Here is a 25,574-nt window from a genome sequence, read left to right on the forward strand (position 1 = left end):
TAGATTCTGTGAAGTAGGACAGTCCTAATAATGATTCTCTATGAATAACAATGGCTATTAAAGATGATCAGACTCATTTTATCAACAAAAAAAAAAAATCTAACTCTATTGCTATTACTTTCCAAACATTGAAGCACAGTCAAACCAGTATAGCAAGTCTATTGGCCTTCATTGTGGGGGTCAAGTTTAAATAAGGTTCAGTTTACCTTACTACTACTAACTATTTGCCATTCAAGCTATATTTAAATATGTTCTTAATCTGTTTTATTGCAACTTGAACAGTTTGAGGATATTCTGTATTACTTACTAAAATTACGAGCGCTGCTGTTGCAAAGTAATGTTTAATTAATTGGATGTTAGTTACCTTTTTGTTGTGTGAATTGTGCATCTTTCTTAATTTGTGTAAATGGAATAGTTTAGTTTACTGCAGTTACTCCAGTCAACACAGTGACCTTAACCACCCAATATATTTAGTCACCTGTATACATAGACCATAGACCACTTGTAGGACGGTCCCTTGAGTTTTCTTTATAAGCTGTTTTTTGTTGTTGAATAAAGAAACAGTAAGTACTAGGTTTATGTGTTGTAACATTTTGGATTTTATCTAGAGACTGCATTTTTTATTTTATTTTTTAATACGGACATTTAATCTCCTGGAGATCCATTAAATAGGGCACTGCTGTGTCTTCTGCTGGAAGAATTGGAGCTGAAATAACCACTGCATCCCCTACAGTGGCTGCCAGCCTGACATTCCTGCATCAATAATACACTGGATACTGTTAGACATATTAACTTAAAAGGGAAGAAGAAAGGCTGCACAGACCTCTTTGCTAAACGACATTAAGAGATTAGTAAAATAGTCCTCTGTCATGTCACATTATGACCTAGGCTATGAATGATGGATTGGTGCCTAAGAGAACTTTGCTAGCTATTGCAGCTGTTTCACACCCATTTATGGCTTCTTTATAATAATACTGTAATAATAATATACAAGATAATAGATGGAATGCACTAAAAGAGATGAATAAACCAGTGCACACATACAAAGGGTCCTCAAGATCACATAATAAATCACACATTGTATAAAATATAGTTTATCAGATAAGTCAAATGCAATCCGAAACATCTATAGTAGGCTAGGAGTGTATGATAAAAGAAGTGAAGATCCACATTTTGTTTTTTCAATTCAAGCTTTCCTCAAATCTGTGCGTCTAACTATTCTCTTAACAGTTGACACAAGTAATATATATATATTTTTTTATTGTGCTTTTACAGGTTTCAATATCCCTTAATGTATCTATGATCCCTTTATGTTTACTGTGGACTAAAATGTCAGCCAAATTTGCATCCCTTCTAAAAGCTACGATCGGTACTTTCAGAATTTTTTTTTCTTCATTTTTTCTAAATTATGAAGTATACGTAAATGCTTCCAAACAATTTTTGAAATGTTGGTTAATTTAGTATATGTAATTATTAATGGTACTCTCTTAACTCTCTCTTCCCTTTTCTTATAATCAAGTAGTTCATTCCTATTGAGTTTGTCAACTTTTCTCAATTCTCTCTCAATAATTTGTTCTTTACATCCTCTTTTCTTAAGATGTATTTATTTATCCTTTAGAAATTGCTCTTTTAGTATAGATAGGATGTGCAGATGACATATGTAGGTACTGATGCATATCAGTAAGTTTCAAATAAAGATATGTTTTAATAGATCCTTGATCAAGTTTAACTAAGGTGTCTAATAATTCCATTTCAGATTTTGTCCACTTAAAATCCACCAAAATGTTAGGGTGGATATAATTTGCCAATTTATGAAACTGTACAAGAGATTCTTCTCCATGTGTCCATATTCCAAATATGTTATCCACATATCTTATGTATTCGAATGGTTTCTTGTCTAGTTTACTCAATAACATTTCCTCCCGTGAATTTTTCTGATAGCAGCGTTGAAGCCGATTATGAATTCTAAATAGATACTGGCAGGGAAAAAGAAAGTGAAAGCCAAAACAGATTACACTGGGATTCAAAAATAATTGGAATGGGGGGGGATGGGTGGGGGTTTGGGGTACAAATAGAACTACAAGCACATAAAAGTAATTAACTTCAACCCACTATAACAAATAAAACCAACGCCTGTTTACTATATAAAAGAAGCCTCACCAGGGTCTCAAAGTCATTTTAAACATGATTAGGCATTCTATGTGCAGCCACACAGTTCTTAAATCAGTCGGGATCATTGCTGTGGTGGTGCTAACATTTGAGAGCTCAGTACATGGTCCACTTCACTGACCCTTTTGTTATGCTTTCTCATCAGGAAAAAGAAAAATTAACGCCGTTGTCAAGCTTGAGTGCTTTAATATATACAATTAATTTTATATATTAAAAATATGTTATAATTACCGTACAATTTAGGCTGAACCCACCAACATGCAAATTAAACACTTTACATAGTAGTGCTATGAAAACCTCTCTGAGCCTTATCACATTTAAAAAAAAAACTGACGCATATTTTTTTTGTCCTGTTTTTACTTCACATTAATACAAGGCCTGGCAGTAAGATATTCTTAACACAATTCCCTAAACCTTAAACTAAACCCTAAAAAACATCAGTCACTAAAATGTTATTAATGTGCTTTCTTATATCTTGAAAACCCTGTAATTATTAAGAGGATTTCTTTGTATCTGTTTGCAATGATATTATATTAGAAGACCAACTAAACGTCATATACCATGACATACCTTGAGTTGAAAACTCACCCGTGAATTTGAATTAAATAAAATGAGCAGGAGTCAGGAGATTGAGCTGTTAAATTGCATTTCTCTTACCCTATAGATGCACAAATGCCTCCCAATAATAAACCTGTTGTGATATGCGTCCATTCACAGCAGATCTAGCATTTCAAGGGGAGTTCTGAAGCCCAGGGCTGGGTAAATGGACTTGTGCAAGTTTAAAACCCTGCTGACTGGAGGCATCTTGGAATTTCTCCCAAATACAAATAATGCAGCCTTACTTTCTGTCCTCCTCAATGCACACATACCATGTACTGTACCATCTTTGAGGGGGACAAGACAGTAACATAAAAATAAAAGCTGGTCTTCAATGAGACTGACCTCACTAACAATCAAGATCATTTTGTCCTAGGATTATGAATAGCTTCTCTCCTTAAGCGGCACCTTCAGGTTGAGTGGCTATAGTAGAATTAGCTTAAGACCACACTACCTTTTTGCAATCAAAAAACCTAGGTCCATTAATTAATTGATGAAGATATCAGGATATGATTAATTTATGTTTTAATTGAAAAAGCCCCTTACATCAGCATCCTCAATGCCCTGTGGTTTATGAGACACTAATTGACACTTTGCATGTTCATGAAGATTAATAAATTACTGGGAAAAAACAGATCGCCAACAGAGCTCTGTGACAGTGGATGCACTTGTTACCATGGCTCTTACTGCCCATATTCTTTGTAAACAGCTGTCAGCTGGTGTGTAGTTTTAAGGGGAGAATTGTTTTTTGCGCAGTATATGACTCATTTTTGTTTATTGTGGGTAGTAGTTTACTTTTTAGCCACGATAGCTGGCATTTACAAGGAACAATGGTAGTGGATTTTGTATTAGAAAAGCATATTTCGATTATAAGCACGGAGAATTACAAGTCACCAGTTAGGTGAACCCATTATTATTATTATTATTTATTTCTTAGCAGACGCCCTTATCCAGGGTGACTTACAATTGTTACAAGATATCACATTATTTTTACATACAATTATATTATTTTTAACTCATTATTTTTACATACAATTACCCATCTATACAGTTGAGTTTTTACTGGAGCAATCTAGGTAAAGTACCTTGCTCAAGGGTACAGCAGCAGTGTCCCCCACCTGGGATTGAACCCACGACTCTCCGGTCAAGAGTCCAGAGCCCTAACCACTACTCCACACTGCTGCCCATCTTACACATCTGCTGTAAAAGCATGGTTAATAACTGTGTATTCCAACCCTTTACAGAAAAAGACAGAAACTCATCCCACAAAGCCTATAATGAATACATTTAGCTGTGAAGGTCAAAAGTATTTTTTTTCCCCATCAAGGCAACTGTGCATCATCTGATATGCCACCTTTTCTGTCCATGCTATTTCTTAATTTCTATATATTAGTATCTCTGTTCTATCGAGAACAGAGATACTAATATATATGAAAATCAGTTTCCAGATCGTGGTGGGACAGACCATTTAAATCACTTTAAAATATATTGCAAGTTTTTAATCAGGAATCTCGTCATCATTGGTCACTATGTGTGTGAATGTATACTTTTGAGACGGTTGTAAATAAATAACATTTTGCTGTTTGGATTTACCATTGTCTGTGGTTTATTAAAGATAAATGTGATACTATACCGTTGTTACAAAATTAATATTATTCGAGAGAACCTAAAAAATCAGCCATGGGCTTTTGCCTTAAAGTTGTAGTACTATATATGTTTTATATGTGTGTGTGTAATTATATATATATATATATATATATATATATATATATATATATATATTACACACACGCCTTTAGACAATACCAGAATTGTATTATAACATCCTACAGCTGGAAGTAGTTACAGGGATATATGCATACAGTGCCCGACTTACAACCGTTACAACGTTCTGAGATGTTTCAGGGAAGGGACTTACTGTGTCACTTCAAAACCATCCTCGAGTAATGTACACATTGTGCACTGTCATGGTTTGCCAGAAGGCTGAACTATGGAACATCGCTTAAGTTTAGTTTACTATCCATGGCATTCCGTATTAGTGTGGAACTAGTTATGCGAGATTCAGCAAAGGTTATGTTATTTCAACTTTGAAAGTTCGGACATCAAACACATAATAAAGAGGACTTGCTTTGCAGTGAAGAGAACTCCTGCATAAGTGTCAGAGAAATGCTGCCGCGGTCCTCGACGGCCAGACAGTTACGATGGAAAGACCGATGCTGCTGCCTGCTCCCCTAATAACTGATGAAAGGAGCAGGACTGCCTGGTAATTGCTATGTCTGCAATATTTTTGAAGTGTGGAGTTAGCATTCTAAGCTTCCAAGATTGAATTAAAACCGTCACATTTAGTAGAAGTCTTGAGATACGATTTCCATGCAGTTATGGTTCAGAAAACACAATACTTTTCTTTTTTGTAAAAACAAATAGAAATCGACCCCAAAACATGAATCCCATAGACAACCTAGGGTTGAATATAATGGATCAACTTGCTTCAGTAAACCATTACACCTCCCTGTCAACAGACATTTGCACATTACTAATGTAGAGAAAAACAAACAGCTTTTCTAAATAGTTTAATATATTTTGGAGAGAAAGGTAACACGTGTGTTGACAGGGCTCATTTTATGTCAGATAGTGTTAGCAGTCAAACTCTAGAGGGCACCGGTAATATTTGAAAACACAAATTGAAGAGGACATTCCTGTGAGTTAGACGTCAAAACAAGGTGTACTCAGATCAAGAGAAACATCATTTTCACATATATTTAAACAATCTTCAGAAACTGTTAAATTTTAATAGCTAAGGTGGTAGTGTTAACGTTATTGTTTTAATTACTGTATAATGTATACTTGTATCCTGTAAATGGTGCTCAATTTTCGCTCTAACATTATGAATACACCCAAAATCCACATGTTGCAATATTTTATTCCTTTCATGGGGTATTTCTAAAGCATTTACTATATGTTACTTTTTCAAAATGAAACAAACAATTATTGAAGTTGCACAATTAGAAACAAGCAAGATTCTTAAATAGTGGAAGTACTTTAGCTTCAAAAGTCATTTTAATATAACTTTTTACATTTCCTTAGTATTTTATTGTGGTTGAAATTATTTACAGTGGTTATAGATTCTGTTCCACATTTGAAACGGTTTGTGCTACAGACTTGTGGGATGTGTCATTTTATTGGAAGCTGAAGTGAGACTCGGGCATATAACACTGCAAAGAATGTTGCCATGGGGTACCCAGCATTTGTCACCCTACTCTATCCAGCGATACTGCTGAGATTTCCCACCAGGGTGCATGAATTGGATATAAAAGTCCCCAAATTCCTTGGACATTTTCAATCAGACCCATCCAATAAGAAATGGTTTAAGTGTTCAGCATTGGCCATGATGTCTTTTCCGGATACATCAATGCAGGTTATGCTGTCAAAAGCAGTCTTGCAGAATGAATACATGTCTTCAGAGCTTACAATCTGGCCATCAGTGGGACGCTGCAAGCTTGTTTTCACAGTCTTTCGCTTGACTGTTCCCCCAATACCATCACAGGGGCCTTTGCCATTTGAAGTTGCAAAATTCCATTCTGCATCCAGGTGAAGAGAAATGTTAATTATACACCCTGCTTATGGTGACCTTCAGGTAGGGTAGCAGTGTTAAATGTATCAGAATCATTATTCACTAGTGCTTTACTGGGTCTCTTCTTAGCTATATGCTGTATTATAAGGTTAATAAAACCCTTGTCCGCTTTGCACTGCTACCTAAATTCAGACACCATCTGTCAAAGATATTGTATGTTCTTGTTCTTTATGTTATCCAATTCAATAATAACACCTCAAAATTGTTGCCAATAATTCTGAATGGTCCTAATTGCAATTACTCTCGTTTCTTAGACACTTTTTCATAGTCTGTTAATGTGCTTTGACGCGAGTTCTATTTGCCAGATTCACTTTCACTACAGCTGTATGTAACACAGGTTACATTAACCCAATTATCTGAAGAGTGGTAAGAGCCAGCCTCATCTATTGCAGTTACTGCCAGCAATACAATAGGCAACTTGATTCACATGTTTAAACAGATACATGTCAGCTGGGTAATATAGCTGCACTTTGTGATGTAATAAATACCTTACTTAATAACCGTAATGGTTATTGCGATGCTAGGTAAAGATTTAGTTCACTCTGTTTGCAAAGACCCTTGTATTTTCTTTAATCCTATCTTCAGTCCTATTACATTATGTGTCTAATGAGTTCAAGGTTTTGAATATCTTTTGACAGAAAGAAATGATGGCCGAGCTTCAGTCTCCAGGTTTAGTGATCAATATGCTGTCTGCTATGTGAAAAACAACATGTGCAAGCTGAACTTTATACACAATTCTCAGTGCATTGTTCAAGTGGAAACAGATATGGCTTATCAAGAGTTGAGGAATTAATTGGTTTAGACAACTACATTTCACACGTCCAGTGACAGTTCTCTGCAAACGTTTCTATTCTTGCTGGTTGTGTTGGTCAATGCAGACACCGTGTTACGGGACATGCTGTTTATATGTGAAACGCAAGCTGTCCTTGTAAATGCACTGCCGTTCCTGTGCTTTCCTGTTATTGATTTTTGAATAGTTGCTTGATACCTGCACCAACTGAAAGCCAATTGAAACTTTCCATGTCAAAATAAACTTCTATTAATTACAAGGGATTTAATTACATTCTCCAATTTTTTGATCTGTCAGTGTATTTCTCTGTCAAATAGTTCATTAGTAACCACCACCATCACCCAGATCTCCCCCTTTAGTTACCCCCGACCGAAATGTCCAATGGTGAAGCAGTTTTGAGGCCAACACTCACCTAACATGAACAATCACAATCTTTCGAGTCAGTCAAGTCAATAACACGTTTCTCATTCTTTCAGGGTGTGGTTGTCCTTAAAAACTGACACGGGTTACTGTAGAAATGCATTTATTGTAGGTTCAAAATTAGTTTTTTATTGGTCTTAATTAACAAATTACATGCAATATGTAGCTATACTAAAGCAGACGCACAGGCCTGGCAACTAAATATTAGTAACAAAAATATAGGTCATCATTGTACAAATCTATATGGATCTCAGTCATATAAAATAAAGTAGCTGTTCAGCACATATACACTGACATGGTATCTGAGCACCTTATACTAAAGCATAAGACAATAAAACGTGCCTAAGCACTAAAGCACTCAATGATTAGATTTACAAATAGCACTTAAGTACAGTAGACAAGCATACAGTGAACACTATGCTTTAGCAGTATAAGCAAAGGCTAAAAGCTTTAGGTGTCATACACTGACAGTTCTCTTTAATGGTACATCATACAATTGCACTACACTGTTGTTGATGCTCTGCAAAAACTACAAATCACTTTTTCACAATGTTTGTGTCAGAATGCAGTATTCTACCCAAGCCTGAATGGAAATGCTGCTTAGTCTGAATGTTCTGTGTCACTGTAGATTTTGGAAAAGGGGCTTAAATGAAAGATCTATGCAAACAAATAATTCAAATTTAGCATATTAGAATTAATTTTGATTTAATCTTCAGTAGCCATTAAAAAAACTAACGTTAAAGAGTTAATTTTTTATAATCATGCTGTGTTGTTCTTATTACAGTTACACACATATTGCAAAAAGAGGTACAGTAAGAGCCACTGGCAAACAGTATAAGCGATTTTTGAAGGTTTCTTTTGTAGCGTATGCCTACAGCAAACAACTAGAACTGAAGAGCACCTCCTGAAGTCAGGTAGATGAAAAAGTAATTTGAAGCTACATAGTCTTTAATTGAACTGCATTATTCTTGGCGCTTGGGGAGAACACACCATTGTTTTAGGAAAAGCCACAGGTAGCATCTGTTCCTATAGTGGGTAAGTGATCATGAAGGCAGGAAGAATAATACTGTAATGCATATTCACTGATATGGCATTATCTTATGGAGTTACAGGCTACAAAGTGCGAGACACTGCATATACCCTGATATGGCACGTGTCATCAAATAGCTTAAAAGAAAAAAAAAACTAACGTCACAGGCAATGCATACTCACTGATATGGCACTTGCCTTTAGAAACCCTAAAGGGAGGTGCAGACTATGTAACAGGCAATGCATACTGATATGGCACTTGCCTTTAAATATTAAAGGAACATGATAGTGCAACAGGCAGTACTACACACTGATATGGCAGCTGTCTTCAAAGAAGAAATAAGCATAGCTTTCGTAATAAAGTGGGTCTAACAGGCTAAGACTGAAATAAACAATAAGCAATAAGAATAGGTAGCATTAGGGATGGTCCCAACTCACACGCACCAACTAAAAGGTCTTCTGAGTGTAGGGCTGCAGCATGTTTGAGTTCAGGTCATCCCCATAAGAACTAAAGCCTTGCTTGATGCTTATCAGTTTTTAATGAAAGAGAAGGAGAGCTGAGGATGGGGGATTGAACGTTAACTGATACAAATGAATGCCTTTGGCGCAGCAAGATCTTAATTAGGCAGCCATTTGAATAGGTTGGTGGACAATTACAGTTGCATACTGTGAAAATAAGCAACAATGGTAACACAAAGGCATGAGAACAAATAGTGCACAGTGGTCCTGATACTGTAGCACACGGGTATGGCTTTTACAGTGTTACACTGCAAAAGCGGGTAAACAACAGTATGTAACCGATTCAAGCCAACTACCTCTAAATGGCATCCAACTTTATTCACTTGTTTCAGTTACCTGTCACTCCTTCCCCAAAACGCATAAACTACAATAAAGGATTTTACATTATGCGATCCTCCCCAAAAGTATAACAATTCAGCATTTTACATTTTGCTTTTACAGCAGGATTATACATGCCAGAAAGGTATGGATTAGCTTGAATTCTCTTGATCCATGTTTTAAACACATTCAGACCAAGCAGGTGGAATTGGAATAGAGATGATCTGCGAGAGGTTTTCTTTTTTTTGATCCCAGCGGTCAGTCCTGGTGGGGTCGTAGGTTAAATGCTGTAACACGTCAGGAAGAAACTCAGTGCAGTGACGAGGACAACTGACGCGGTGGAAACAGCTGAGGAACAATAGCAAACAGCTCGTAAATGAAATAGACATTACCAGCAATGGAAACACAATGCATTTGGGACAAATACTGTATAGTGATACAGCATCGGTCCTCACAAAAGAGAACACAAAATGGTTTATGGACACTTAATAACACAATCAGAAACATCACTAGCACAATGATCTATGAATATTGCCTGAAACATTTTCTTCAGCAGTCACATAGGTCACAAATGCTGTGGATTTGTCGGATATTTATAGTGTACAGTTTAGCTGGGAATACCAGGCTGGCTACATCTTGCAGCATATGTTTTTTCTTTAATATTTGAATCAATCTATATTTTCTTCTTGGTTGTTGTTCTGCATTCTAAAAATCTACCAGTAATAAAAGAATCAATCATAAAAAATACACACCTGCGGCTGAACACTCCAGCATTTTCAAAGACGCCATATAGCCTTGCCCAAGCCATTCATCGTACGTCTTTTTCTCCCCAACTCCCGTGATGCGGAGCGTTGAATCTTTGAAGATCAAATCCGTCCCTTGATACTTGGAAGAATCGAACATGCTGAATCCGTTGGGATTGCTGTCATTTCCAAAGAAATCCTGGAAAGGAAGTGTGAAAATGTTGCCTTGTTAAGAAGAGCAGTAAGAAATGCCTTGAGGAGGTCTCAAGAGGTAAAAAAAAAAAAGTGAATTCAAAGCTATCACAATAAGACAGTATCATACACATAAATTGTATTCACTTTGATTTTGTATTTTTTTTTTAGGCACAGCTTAGCTGAATCTTACCTGGGCTTTACTGAGGAGTCCATACACTGCATAGATGTTCGTTTCTGGGTGGACCATGACTGCATGGGCAGGAACTGCAGCTAAGTTACACTTTGCATATTCAGTCACTGGTGCACGCACTCCATTTGGACACAGAAGCTCGAAATCCATGTGCTGCAGGCCTGCGGCCCAGGACTCAGTGTTTTTACCTGATGAATGAAACGTTCAGTAAACATGAGACAAAAAGACACAGGGTCGTTCTTCTACAACATTCTTAAAAACCAGCCTTTTTACACCTGGGAGCTCGACCCTGCAGGTGTCCCACCTTAGCTCACTGAGCTCCTTGGCTGTATGGGCCAAAGATAAAAAGGACCTACAGATTTTACCTCCCTAGACCAACGGGAGTGCCAGAGTCAATGTGACACTCCCCGTGGAATCCCCAAAACACAAGTCAGCTCTAATGAATTCATTTTGATTAATAAAATCTTAGTTAGAAAGCTAATGGAGAACAGTTTTTGTATTATTTTCTTAAGAGCAGTGTGATATTATTTTGCATCTGTAGGCTAATATGTAAGATATAAAAGAAAAGCTTTTCAGGAACTCACCATCAGTGTTGTCAAAGACTGTGGTGTGCTTCACAAAGGCAACATCCCCGCCACCTTCTGCCAGACACCTGCCAAGAAGAGCATGCATCTTAACACATGAGTATAAAAAAAACAAGGGAGTTTGTTTATGTATAAAATGAAGGTTGATATTGAATTGACTGTTGGTTACAGAACACATTGTATGGCAACAATATATTTTTCAACATGTAATGTGTTTGTTGTGAACCCTATAGCATGTTCTATAACCCGTTAAAACACATTCCTCTGTCTGTCAACACAACTCAAAATGCTGTTTGCTTTCGGTTACCTGAAAGCTCCACTGTAACCATAGTAAAGCTCGTTGTTGCTGCGTTCACACTTATTATTCCCATTAGCATCCCCCTTGCAAAGTTCACACAGGCTGGACGGAAAGCCTGGCTGATTGGCTCCAGGCACACAACTGGCACTGAAGAAGCTCCCAGTGGCTGAAAGGAATTGATAAACAAGATGAAACCTCAACAATGACTTGGAGCTTTTCGCAAGCTCAGTCATCAATGAACCAGCATTTACACAAGGATGAGACACAATAATCAAGGCATTAACAGGCATTTCCTCCAGTTAACATTGCAGTCAGCTTACTGTTTTTCTGCATGAGGTCAACCTACAGCCCCTATATATAAGACCACCCCATAGAGAAAATTAACTAGGTAAGTAAAGGTTGTGTAATTTACGTTTTCGACGAAAAGAAAAAGTGGGCAGATTTTGTCACAACTGCATGAGATAATTAAAGACAGGCTTATCTAAAACTGTGCCGTTAGGGGTTATCTAAGGGTAAGGCCTTTGGGTTATCTCAAATTGCTCACCCCTGCTATGACATACAAGGCCTTATTTAAAGCAAGGCAAAGGCATGCTTTCCGAGAGGAAAAAAAAATTGTAATGCTAAACAAATATTGGTCTCCCTTAATAATTGTTCCCACCAGCGAATATGTGTTCTGTCCTACATGCATGTTTGTTATTTATCCTATTTTTATGTAAATTGTGCATGTATAATGCTAGTAAATGTGAGCAGTGTTTGCAGGCTGTTATCATGTATTATTCTAGATGAGAATGGACCTGTCAGAGTGGACTGGATAGTACTAGTTTAGGACTAGTGTTTGGGTTAGAGAAAGAGGTTTTTAAATTAAGGTTTTAGTTGAAAATGCATGGATGTAGACTTATACACAAATAAATAATACTGTGTTGCAACAGAATAATGCGGTATAAATATTTGGAAAGGAAAACAACATTCCAGAATACTGGCTGCAAGGGGGAATGAATATACATTCCTGGTGGAACAAATATTCCCTCATGGGAGAACAAATATTCGGGGGGCATATATTCTCTGACACCGGTATAAAGCTAGCGGTAAACAACTCAGAACTGCTTACTGCTACAATGTTTTTAAGCCAGTTTTATACTGTTATATGTTTTATTACTTCTATAAAAGTTACCTTTGCCTGTGCATGTAGGGTCTATACTCTTGTGAGAGGAAAAACTTGTCTACCAAACCCTTATTTAAATGTTCTATTTTACATACAACATGCAAGAGAACAAAAAGGTAGTTGCTGTTTTTAATGAAAATAAAGTGTTAATGCATGTGTGAATACACAAGATAAAACATCAGAAATATAGATTTTTTACACCATTCAAGAATTTTCTCATTTTTTGTACGGAACAAAATCATTATTACAATAGTGTACAGTAACACTTTTGGCTTACCTTTGGGGAAGTCACAGTTATCGGGTCTTATAAACCCATTCTCTATGAGAGTTGCAATAGGAATATTCCAGCCAGCTGTTCTCTGGTAGCCGGTGTGGCAGGACTTCCTTCCTTTCAGTTCACTGAATGTAAATCTGTCGTGGCCGGACCTCTTCACAACCGCCACAGCATAGTACGTACCTCCCTGGACATCGTCTGGAAGCAGAGAAACTATTCAGTCTTTAAGGTCCCCTGAACTAAGTGGTCACCTGTGTCTACCAGTCAGTAAATCCCAGAAGGGTTTTTTTTGTTTTTCTTTCACTACAACTGAAGTACAGAGACTTATGGATAAAGCAGCCATTTGTATTACATAGTACTACTTAAATAAATCCTACTGTATTAGCTGGGTGGATGTGGCCTCAAAATATACATTATATATATATATATATATATATATATATATATATACACATATATATACAGACGTGCTCAAATTTGTTGGTACCCTTACAGCTCATTGAAATAATGCTTCATTCCTCCTGAAAAGTGATGAAATTAAAAGCTATTTTATCATGTATACTTGCATGCCTTTGGTATGTCATAGAATAAAGCAAAGAAGCTGTGAAAAGAGATGAATTATTGCTTATTCTACAAAGATATTCTAAAATGGCCTGGACACATTTGTTGGTACCCCTTAGAAAAGATAATAAATAATTGGATTATAGTGATATTTCAAACTAATCAGTTTCTTTAATTAGTATCACACATGTCTCCAATCTTGTAATCAGTCATTCAGCTTATTTAAATGGAGAAAAGTAGTCACTGTGCTGTTTGGTATCATTGTGTGCACCACACTGAACATGGACCAGAGAAAGCAAAGGAGAGAGTTGTCTGAGGAGATCAGAAAGAAAATAATAGACAAGCATGGTAAAGGTAAAGGCTACAAGACCATCTCCAAGCAGTTTGATGATCCTGTGACAACAGTTGCAAATATTATTAAGAAGTTTAAGGTCCATGGAACTGTAGCCAACCTCCCTGGGCGCGGCCGCAAGAGGAAAATCTACCCCAGATTGAACAGAAGGATAGTGCGAATGGTAGAAAAAGAACCAAGGATAACTGCCAAAGAGATACAAGCTGAACTCCAAGGTGAAGGTACGTCAGTTTCTGATCGCACCATCCGTCGCTTTTTGAGCGAAAGTGGGCTCCATGGAAGAAGACCCAGGAGGACTCCACTTTTGAAAGAAAAACATAAAAAAGCCAGACTGGAATTTGCTAAAATGCATATTGACAAGCCACAATCCTTCTGGGAGAATGTCCTTTGGACAGATGAGTCAAAACTGGAGCTTTTTGGCAAGTCACATCAGCTCTGTGTTCACAGACGAAAAAATGAAGCTTTCAAAGAAAAGAACACCATACCTACAGTGAAACATGGAGGAGGCTCGGTTATGTTTTGGGGCTGCTTTGCTGCGCCTGGCACAGGGTGCCTTGAATCTGTGCAGGGCACAATGAAATCTCAAGACTATCAAGGCATTCTGGAGCGAAACGTACTGCCCAGTGTCAGAAAGCTCTGTCTCAGTTGCAGGTCATGGGTCCTCCAACAGGATAATGACCCAAAACACACAGCTAAAAGCACCCAAGAATGGATAAGAACAAAACATTGGACTATTTTGAAGTGGCCTTCTATGAGTCCTGATCTGAATCCTATCGAACATCTATGGAAAGAGCTGAAACTTGCAGTCTGGAGAAGGCACCCATCAAACCTGAGACAGCTGGAGCAGTTTGCTCAGGAAGAGTGGGCCAAACTACCTGTTAACAGGTGCAGAAGTCTCATTGAGAGCTACAGAAAACGTTTGATTGCAGTGATTGCCTCTAAAGGTTGTGCAACAAAATATTAGGTTAGCGGTCCCATCATTTTTGTCCATGCCATTTTCATTTGTTTTATTATTTACAATATTATGTTGAATAAAAAATCAAAAGCAAAGTCTGATTTCTATTAAATATGGAATAAACAATGGTGGATGCCAATTACTTTTGTCAGTTTCAAGTTATTTCAGAGAAAATTGTGCATTTTTCGTTTTTTGTGGAAGGGTACCAACAAATTTGAGCACGTCTGTATATATATATATATATATATATATATATATATATATATATATATATATATACGTGGAGTCAAAGGGCACATAGTGGACAGGTAGAAGAATGTAACCCTTTTTCAACTAGTTCTGTGGACACTAATTAGGCAAGAGTAATTGTTCAGACCTATATGGTATAAGAAATAAACTACCTCATTCACATTCACATTCTTTTTGAAGTACATGGAAAGGTCTATTTATACTAGAGCTGTGTGAGACACTGCCTCTGCAATATACTCAGGTAAACTAGCCTGTCTGTTCTGTGCAGTGGAGAAGACGCTGGCTTGGAGGGTGCATGGTTGACAGTTTTTTGCTAAATAAAAACAAACCTTTTTTTTTTTCTTTTCAAAACGTTTACATGTAGAAAACTGACTGACAAGCGAAAGGTTTCTACTACAGTTGTGATGAGAGATAGTGGAAAACTCCAGTTTCCATGACAATTTTACTTTTATAAACAAGCTGGGTTTGCCTCACCTCTGGGCAGGTAGCCAGCCAGCCAGTCTGACTCAGGCACTAATTTTACCTTGGTACAGTAGGTACTTGGAAAATTATTCTCCAGTACCATAACACCGGAAGATATCTCACTGTGAGGAAATATTAGTTAGTTAGTATTATATTTTATAGTAATCCTTTCTACAAAAGCATCTTTGTTATAAATTCAAATCCTAATGTTATGTTTACCTAACAATTAGCCACCTTCACAAAATAAAAATATTTTTGTATAATAAAAATAAAAATAAATAAATAAAAAAATTCTAAGCAAGTATTTTATTGAGACATGTGAAAATGTTTCTTCTGCATGTCTTTTCTCAAATATCTTCTGTTCTCTACACTCTAGGCCTCACAGTTAGTCTTTCATACAACAAACTCATTCTTGGCTGTCTGGCTCCTGAATTTTTACTAACCTCAGTGACATATTGCTTGGCAGGAGAATGTTTTTTTTGTTGTTGTTGTAGAATTTGATTTCAAAACCCACAGTATAATGCTATTCCAGTCAGCAGCAGCTTACTTTACAATAAGGGCTGGGAGATTTGTGTTCATCATAGTTTTATTTTATTTTGTTAACAGGCACAATTGCGTCAATGGTTTTAAGATATGTTTCTAGTCAACCTTAATGTTTGGCAAGAGCAGACTTTCAGCATTTGTTACCTGCTATTTCATTGAAATAATCAATTTCCAGACTGGTCTAGCTTTAACAAATGGTAGGGTTAAATAAGACTTTAAAAAGCAAAGAAAATAAATACTGCCTGGCTACTTGACTGATGCCTGAAGATTCTGCAATATCATAATAATATAATATTTTATGTGCAGGGGGTCATACCAGTCTTACTGGGGGTGAGCATCATTCACTAACAGCATAAACATGAAGCACAACATGCTTCTTATTACAGACTGAATGCCAGCAGGTTTGCCATAATGTATATTCCATGAAAAAAGCAGCTCTTTGCCATAATGCTGTGTACACAGTACACAAATCTCCCGAACAGTTCAATTAAATTTGTTACTAGTTTGTTTTGTTTTTTTCGGTGGAAAGTCAGAGCTATTTAAAGATGGGCTTAATAACATAAATACCAGAGTGGGTTTATTTTTATACTTTGCTTGTTCATCATGAACTCATGAAATCCTGTCACTAAGCAATATTGCCTCCACAGTCTTAGCGCCCCCTTTCCTGTGCTGGTTGTGTAAGCAATGTTTACTTGGCTTTTGGAAAGTTTTTTTTTTCCTAGCTCATACTAAAAAACAGGAATTGGACCAAAAAAATGCTGTATTCATCACACTATCCACTATCTCTCACTGACAAATTTGATGCAAATGTCATCACTGGTTTGTATTCTGTGATATATAAAAAGCTGAATAGACTGAGCTGTATATCTATTTGAGGCTATTAGTAGTTTACATTTATAAAAGCTTTTTTTAAAATGTTTTATCCAGTATAATTTTCTTCAAGCAGATTAGAAATAGACTCTTACAAGCGTAGCTCTCTCCGGCAGCTGGAACAAGGCCATAGGTTTTTCCTGCAGTGTAAATAAACCCACCATCCAGTGTAATTGCATCAACCTCCTTTTTCTGCAAGAAAAAAAACACATGTTCAGGAGTCTAGCAGAGCAAGGCAGGGCATATGAGGTCATCCTGCCAGGCCACGCCAGTCACAGTGAGACCTGTGTACACAGAGCCAGAGAACTGTTTGGGTTTGCAAAGCCAGTTAGTACAGTTTACCACTCTGCATTACAAATGAAGCTTAGCATCACACAACTAACAAACGTTCCATTCCCCCCATGCACCAAAGAGCTGTTTTGGATTCACTTGAGCGCAGTGAGTCGACTGCTCCGCTGTGTGAACCTGTTACAGTGGAGGTCATACCTTAATTTTCTGCATGCAGTCTTCAGGAGAGGTCCCTGAGACACACTGAACCTTAGGCTTCAGGTTTTTTTTTGAAAAGCTCATCGCCATATCGGAACATTTCAACAGCTCACCATGGGACAGCGTGCACCATCGCAGATATTCCGGCAGTCCTGAAAACAGCAAATAAACAGAATACATTTTAAAAAAACAGTGAAATATTATTCTTATTTTAAACTAGTTTACCTAATTAAACAGTTAAGCTAGACAACATATTCTTTAATTTTACTTAAGATAATGTAACCTGGCTCCCCTGCCTCCAGAGCCCGCTCCTTCTCCACCCTCGCCCCGCAGTGGTGGAATGACCTTCCTACAGATGTCAGGACTGCCCAGTCCCTGACCACATTCCGGCGCCTCCTCAAGACTCACCTCTTCAGAAAGCACCTGTAGAACTCCTCTGTTTTTCCCCTGGGACACTTATCACCTTTCCTTAAATGCGCTTTACTTGCTCTTATCTGCCCCCTATTTTACTGCATTTAATCCTGTAATTCAGAGTACTGTAATCTGCCAAGTGTTATTTAATCTGTAGTATTTTGTATTTAATTATATCCTGATGTAACTATCACTGACACTGTTATCTGCTGTATTATTGAATCGTATTTTGTCACACTTGTACTTGCTTGAACCAAAGTCATTGTATTAATCTTGCTCTTAATTGTATTATTACTTGTACTGTGATTCTTGAAATGTATTTGTTTACGACTGTAAGTCGCCCTGGATAAGGGTGTCTGCTAAGAAATAAATAACAATAATAATAATAATAATAAAAAACTACAGATTTTTTTCTGTTTTGTGTAAGCTTGGATGTAATGACTCAATGTGTATTGACCTAAAATAAAAGTACAGAGCTGTGTACTATAAAAGATGTACTAGAAGCACAACATGACACACTAGAAATTGTTTGCCCGGAGCTGCCATCCTGCATAAATGTCTAATGTAGTTAAAGAGAAACATACACATTAAAAGTTAAATGTGCATTCAACACACATTATTAGAAACCCTTTTAAAAGCTGCAAAAATAGGCTTTTAAGCCCATCAAATTAAAAGCTCCAATGTGCTGGATAAAATGCAAAATAGTGTTAATAAAGTGTAGGACTGTGCAGCTGGATAGCTCAGAAAGGAAAGTTAATTAACAAAATGATTGCTGGATAATTTCACTACAGCTCTGGATATGGAATGCTGGTAGGTTTAGATTTGCTAATTGAGTTCCATAATATTACTAGTCAGTAGTAAGTTGTTAGTTTTTAGCTGGACAAACACGGTTCAGTTTTAAATGAGAGATATTGATCCTGTGCGTCGGTGTTAAAGTTCTGAAAAGAGTTGTTCCTTACTGTCGGGGCTGCAGTCCAACCCACTCAGGGCATGTAGGTACTCTTCTCCCAGCCAGTCCTGGTAGCTCTGATTTTCAATAGCAATCAGCCTAATGGTGGAATCTTTGAACAAAAGGTCTTTACCCCCATAGAGAGAGGAGTCAAACATCTTGAAGCCAATATTGTGATCGCTACCAAACTGCCTCTGAAGGTAAGAAAAGGGGAAATGTTACGCCTCTAGTACAACTGCGGGCCCTATTAAAAAAGCTTTAACTGCTGGGTTATTTGAAGTGTGTTTTGACTTTTTGTTTGTTTGCATTTCCATTAATGTTTCACAGTGTTTGCAATCTTTCATTCAAATCATGTGACAATCTGACCTTTCAACTCTGCTAGCCCAGAACCACTCCGAATGATTGCCAACACCATTGCAAATAGTAAGGGAAATGTCAAAAGCAATTAAAACGACATTTGTAGTGACTTACTTTTTAAACAAACCAACAATAGCCCAGAACATTATAATCCATCATTAAATGGACTGGGACCTCAGCCTACTGAAATAAATTAAAGTAGTAAATAGAATTCAACGGACCTGCCCAGCCTGCAACATACTGAACACCTCTGCACCATCAGTGTCAGGTCTGACAACTACTGCATGGGCAGGAACCTTAGCCAAGTAGCACCCTGCGTAGCTGTTAATCGCAGCACGTGATCCATCGCGACACAGGAGCTCGAAATCATTTAACTTCAGGTCCTTGGCCCACACGGCTGGATTTACTCCTGAAACACAAGGAAAAACAAATCGGTCTCACTTTAACAAACCTGAAGCACCTTCACAAAAATGAAACTCTTATTGCAGATTTTCTGGAAGGCTTACAGAGTTGTAGACAATCTGTGGCAAAGGGCTTAGTTTATCTTTACACCGCAATGCAGTTTTCACCAAAATAGTAACAAACACCTTCCAAAACAAATGTCAAGATCTTGACATAAATCAGGCCTGGGGTGAAACACACGAACAACACGAACAACAGTCCCTAAAGTCATTGGTTATTCTAGAGAACCACCATTCTCTGAACAAACAAGACAAGTGATCCCTGCTTGTTTTAGTGATATTATTCATTCATCACTTCACGGTTTTTAATAGTGACTGGGAATAAGAGAGCTCCAGTACATAGTATGTTAAACCTACCATTGGTGTTGTCAGCCACAGTTGTGTGCTTGACGAAAGCAACATCACCAGCACCTTCAGCCAAACACCTGTGACAGAACAGAATTGTGTTTTTTAATGAAATTCACCAGCAAAGGGATATACACTAAAACAGCAACTACGCTAATCAAAACCAGTTAGGACCACACCCTGTTGTGATAAGTGATTTGGCTGTAATCTGTAATCATATTGAAAAAGCTATGACTAGTCTTGTTTTTCACTATTAAAGTGCAATTACCATCAAAAAGCAGTTATAAACCTTTGATGAAAACCAAAACAGAGACCGCTGTTTTACATCACAGAATTATGATACAGACAGCTACAATCAGTATGCATTTATAAGCTTGTTATGTTATTTTGTACTTAGAAAACAATATCTCAGTCTAACAATGAAGGTATATTAACTTTTCTTTTTTGGGGAAGGACAAGCTGTGACATCTTTTATCGAATTCCCCTTACCTGAAAGCACCACTATAATCGGCATATCTCTCCTCCTGAGAATTCTTCGCACATCTGGTCCCCCCGTTTTCATCACCTATGCACAACTGGCAGAGGGATGGTGAGTAGCCGCTAACACCAGCACCAGGGACACAGCTGGCTGAGAAAAACTCACTCACAGCTGCAAAGTGATAAAAGAACAGGCTTAGCACTCTGGGAGAGCATGTTGTTAAACAATGTTGATCTACAATTCAACCCAAAATGGAACTAGAAAAACAACATCTCCATTTTAAGCTGCATACTAACAAAAAGCCACAAGAAGAAATTCTCTTCAAGGTAACTACGCTCAGTGAAAATTCACATGTTGGAATATATTTTAGTTGTCAATACCTTTATTTCAATGGTTGTATGTATGCTAACACACACACAATATATATATATATATATATATATATATATATATATATATATATATATTTTTTTTTTCTTTTAATCTGGACCACATGGTTACCTTTTGTTTTTGTTTGTTTTTTAAATACAGAATAGCAACCTCCTTATATTCATTTTGTACCTATATTTAAACATACCTGAATAAAGCTGAAGTAAATTTAGTCCACATTAACAATAATTGTTTATAAATTATTTCAAACGCTGACACACTATTCAGAGAAAACAAACAAACAAAAAAGTGTCAAGAATAGAGCTGCACAACTCCTTACCCTGTGGAATATTGCAGTCCATCACAGACATCCTGCCACTGTCAACGAGATACCCAACAGGGACGTTCCACCCTACAGTGCGGCTCAGCCCGGTGTGACAGGACTTCTTCCCTTTCAGGTTGTTCATGTTGATTTCAGTATTGTTCTTTCTGACCACAGCCACAGCTAAATAGGTGCCTTGTGATACTAAAGGTGTACAATAACAATGTAAAATAGGAACCTTTCAAAAACAAAACCCTAATGACAAAACTTACATACAGTCAACACTACATGTAGTGGAGTTATTTTTACTGGACCTCTTTAGAGAGTCTTTAAAAAGGATTTTCTATTATGTTGACCCCTTCTTCGTTCCTCTGAGATTATGACTTCTTCTTCGTTCCTCTGAGATTATGACTTCTGTCACTCATTGGTTATACATATACCTTGGGTGTGATATGGGAGGCAAAAATCAGGGTCTTAAACACATCTGAAGTGTGTTATAAACAGGCACACAGCTTGTTTAGTGTAACTGCACTTCTAAAATGACTGTGAGCTGGCCAAGCAGGCCATTCAACCACTGCAGTCTTGGTGGCATTTTTTTACAAGGGGTCTTGAGGAATCAAAGGATGTGTGTTCTTACTAGACAGTAACAATCTCTACTCTGGGGGCTAATGCTTTAGTTGTGCTGATATCAGCTAATAGCTTTATTGTATTGCCATATCAGTATTTTTTGTAGATGAATCGACATTACATGGAAAAATGCTTTCATCGTGATCCTTGTGATAACTTATCTCAATGTACCGAGGAAAGGTGGGTGTCTCAAATCAATTGTCTATGATTGAGGTGTATTTACTTATACAACCTATCCACATTCAGTATATCAAATTCAAGTTACCTTCGTCATACAGTTCTCCAGTCACAGGTTTGAGGTTAAACTTCTTCCCAGCTTCATAAATAAATCCTCCATCCAGTGTCACTGCGTCTGCCATGTTAGTCTGGAGGTATCAGGAAAGTTGGTTCATGTATTACTTGAAGCACTTCAAGCAGGCCACAGCTGTACTAAAACCACAAACAAGACTCTTGTTGTCTTGCAGTATTCCTTTGTCTCTTAAATGTTGACGGTAATGTAAGTGGTGCCCAATTCATAGTTCATAGTGTCAGCACAGCAAGGGCTGCATGCAAACAAAGGTAGTATAGTAAGCTCTGTAGCGAACTTCACTGCATATGTTTTACTAGGGCTAAAATAAATAGTTTCATTAATTTAAGAAATTGACAGCTTCTGTTCTGTAAGTTATGATGGAGGCTTAGTGTTGCTACTTGTTTTGTTTTTCGCTACTTTTTAAAAGATGCTACAAGGCTGACCACCATAAATAAAAATGTAATCCTGGGACGCGGCAATAAAGTCGCTCAATGGCTTTATAAGCTCTTCAGATAGAGAGGGAGGGGAAATATGAATAAACGTGTTTAATTTTTTTTTAATACGTTTCCTGGACAGCTATGACTATGCTTACCGAAATGGAGAGTGCACAGTTTTCTGAGGAGCCCCCATCCACACACTCCAGGGCAGGTTTGATATTAGCATCACGGAAAGCCTTCATCATGTCTTGGCATTTTCTCATTTCTAGATCTGAGGTTGTACACCATCTCAGCTGGCTCAGGCTACAAACTAGGAAAACAAATTGGAGGAAATGTATTTAATTTATTGTATACTGTATATAGCATTCATAACTTGAGAACCATGTGTAAGGCAGTTTACTAATTCCCTACACTTCCAGTGCAAAGGAAAGTCAAAGAAAACTGTTACGAAACCTTTAGGAAATTATTTTTTTCATTGTTAGTATTAAACCGTATTTCTATTGTTGGCACTGCAGCGTATTTGTAATTATGGCCTTGCAAAATGGTTTACTGAGTCATACTTTACTCAATAATTGCTGGACGATCACCATTACTGCAACAGGTGTTGTGCCAAATAGTGTCGCACAATTGTATCAATAATGTGCATTATATGTGTTGCTGCCCAATAGTGTCACACGTAATAATAAGGTTATAATGTGAAATATATTGTATAACCGTATTGATTTTATGTTTGAATTGTTTAACATTCTTTGTTTTTGAAGGTCGGAGAAAGTAAAGTCTCTGTTTACCTTTTAATTATTATTTGTTTATTTAACAGATGCCTTTATCCTATGTCAACTTACAGAGACTAGGGGATGTGAACTATGCATCAGCTGCAGAGTCACTTACAATTACGTCTCACCCGAAAGACGGAGCACAAGGAGGTTAAATGACTTGCTCAGGGTCACACAATGAGTCAGTGGCTGAGGTGGGATTTGAACCGGGGACCTTCTGGTTACAAGCCCGTTTCTTTAACCACTGGACCACACAGCCTCCTATTAATGTGTGCTGAGGATGCAAAAATAGTTCTCAATGACATTTTAGATATATGAAGGTTGGGATACTCAGCAACATGTTTTTACAAGAATTAAAGATGTACTGTAGAGCATTGATATTATTTAAAAGAGCAGCGTCCTCAACTAAGTTCAGTGTTACTGTGTAATTCATTTGTATCTGGTTACTACATTCTTCAAAAGTTTGGCCTTCAGTACGCATTACTGTCCAAAGAAATCAGGTCTTTCCTTGACTTTTTCATTGTTATATTTCAATACAAAACCATTGGAATGCGACACTTTTTGACAGACAAGATTCAAAGATGGCGGAAAAATGAACTAGCCATGCGCAAATGAATTCGCAAGCGCGCTGACTATAATTGCGACACTTCTTCCGATGACACTATTTGGCACAGCAGTAGCTTAAAAATAACGAACAGTAAAATAAGCACATGCCTTCTTTTAGTTTGGAAACTAGATTTCAAATGATCTAATTTGGTTTTCATTATGGAAAAACATCGTAATCATTTTAATGCACTGTCATATCATACTTATTTTATTGTTTCTAATTGTTGCTCACAATTTCTTCCTAAAAAATTCTTATAGAAAATTACTTTTTTCTAGGATTCATCAGTCAAAGTGCATACTCCAGTAAAGAAACACACAATAAACCGTTTTTAGAAATATGTTTTACATTTGTTTAGAGAGAGAGAGCGAGAGAGAGAGAGAGATTTTGCTTATATATATATATATATATATATATATATATATATATATATATATATATATATATTCAAGTTTAAATTAAACAAAGTTTGATTTAAAAAAAAACAACAAAAAAACACCTCAGTTTATGTTGATCTATTTAAACATCGTTTCGGTTACATTTAAAAAAAAACCAAAAAAAAAACCCTGTCCTACAATACATTTAGCCTACATAAACAGCTGGTTCGTTTTGTGTTAGTTTTTAAAAAGTGTTTTATAGTGTTTCTTATACAAGCGTATCCCCACCCCCGCTAAAACAAGCTGAGAATAAACACTTAATAAAAGTTAAAAGCAGGCTATAATTTACTTACCTGCCTGGACCGTATTAAGAAAACAAAATATAACTGTCCACGTCTTCATGGCGATGGCTGCGTCCACTACACTTAACTTTCAGTGCCCTCTGTCTTATACCTGCTCGCTGTGTTCATTTAAATCCAGTTACTTTCAGGGTCAAACTTTTTTTCAGCAAAATGAGGGAGTAATTTACTTATGTGATATTCCTACCATTTACTTCTCAAGACGTCATCTTCACAGTAGCTTTTTGTAATACAAGTTTTACGAATGGAACTCAAAAGAGTGGGCTACACACCTGAATATGACACGTCATAAAAGGTGGCTTCTCTCCAAAGTGGTTCACACAGGGAGTTTTATGTGGTCGTGAAGGGTCCCTCCTTATTAAGCATAGGCATGTCAAATTAAACAGCCCTGCCACTCAAGTTTATCTACAGGACTTTTGTATAAAGAATAACTTTATGCCTCAGGCTACGTTATAGTTAATGAATGTATTTAAAAAAAAAAAAATAGAAACTGTAATTGTTTGTAAACCGTATGTGCTCGCTCACAATAAAAACATCGACTACGTTAAAGCACAAACCAATTAAAAACTAAAGTTAAAAGTATGGCACATCTCTACCGATAGGTTTATGTCCTATTATACAATGCAGAAGGAAATAAATGCAGCATGTATTACATAATTAAGATCCAAATAAACAAATAACTTGGGACTTTATTTCTACTGTACATTAGTCATGAACCCAACCTGTAAACGTTTGTCTGTCACCTCAGCCAATGTAGTTAGCCAATGAAAAATGGATGCATATTTCAAAAAAGCAGTAACCTCATTAACCCTTAATGAAAACGTTGGTATTTTTCGTGTTGCTTCCCTGAACAACAGAGGAGCTTGCAGGTGATAGTATAAGATTTTGTGACAGTCACTAGGGAATTCTGTTGCAAGTGGAATCTCAACGCCATTAACTTTTAATTTGAAATCCTTCGTATACAGGACACGCTGTCCACTTTTGATATACAGGGATGTCGCAAAAGGCTTCCACTAAGT

The 25,574-nt window shown here is 37.0% G+C and overlaps 1 protein-coding gene across 1 annotated transcript; it reads right to left on the bottom strand.

The window, feature by feature from the left end:
* Window positions 1-7,693: 7,693 nt before the first annotated feature.
* On the bottom strand, window positions 7,694-24,847 carry LOC117422990 (melanotransferrin). Its single transcript, XM_034038285.3, has 16 exons — window positions 24,550-24,847; window positions 22,598-22,752; window positions 21,982-22,081; window positions 21,108-21,293; window positions 20,410-20,569; window positions 19,933-20,000; window positions 19,336-19,523; window positions 18,768-18,951; window positions 17,398-17,549; window positions 17,007-17,103; window positions 12,923-13,117; window positions 11,493-11,649; window positions 11,186-11,253; window positions 10,602-10,789; window positions 10,226-10,415; window positions 7,694-9,821 (listed from the first exon to the last, which is right to left on the bottom strand). Exons 1-16 carry the CDS (start codon window positions 24,596-24,598, stop codon window positions 9,754-9,756), a joined length of 2,205 nt encoding a protein of 734 aa, XP_033894176.3. The 5' UTR covers window positions 24,599-24,847; the 3' UTR covers window positions 7,694-9,753.
* Between the last annotated feature and the right edge of the window lie 727 nt (window positions 24,848-25,574).

This window comes from Acipenser ruthenus, chromosome 17, assembly GCF_902713425.1.
Source record: "Acipenser ruthenus chromosome 17, fAciRut3.2 maternal haplotype, whole genome shotgun sequence".
Classification (NCBI taxonomy): domain Eukaryota; kingdom Metazoa; phylum Chordata; class Actinopteri; order Acipenseriformes; family Acipenseridae; genus Acipenser; species Acipenser ruthenus.

Coding starts and splice junctions, on each gene's coding strand:
- LOC117422990 (XM_034038285.3), bottom strand. CDS start 24,598: ATGAAGACGTGGACAGTTATATTTTGTTTTCTTAATACGGTCCAGGCA. Junction 22,753..24,549: donor TCTTAATACGGTCCAGGCAG/GTAAGTAAATTA, acceptor TTGTTTTCCTAG/TTTGTAGCCTGAGCCAGCTG. Junction 11,254..11,492: donor GGTTACAGTGGAGCTTTCAG/GTAACCGAAAGC, acceptor TCTTCTTGGCAG/GTGTCTGGCAGAAGGTGGCG.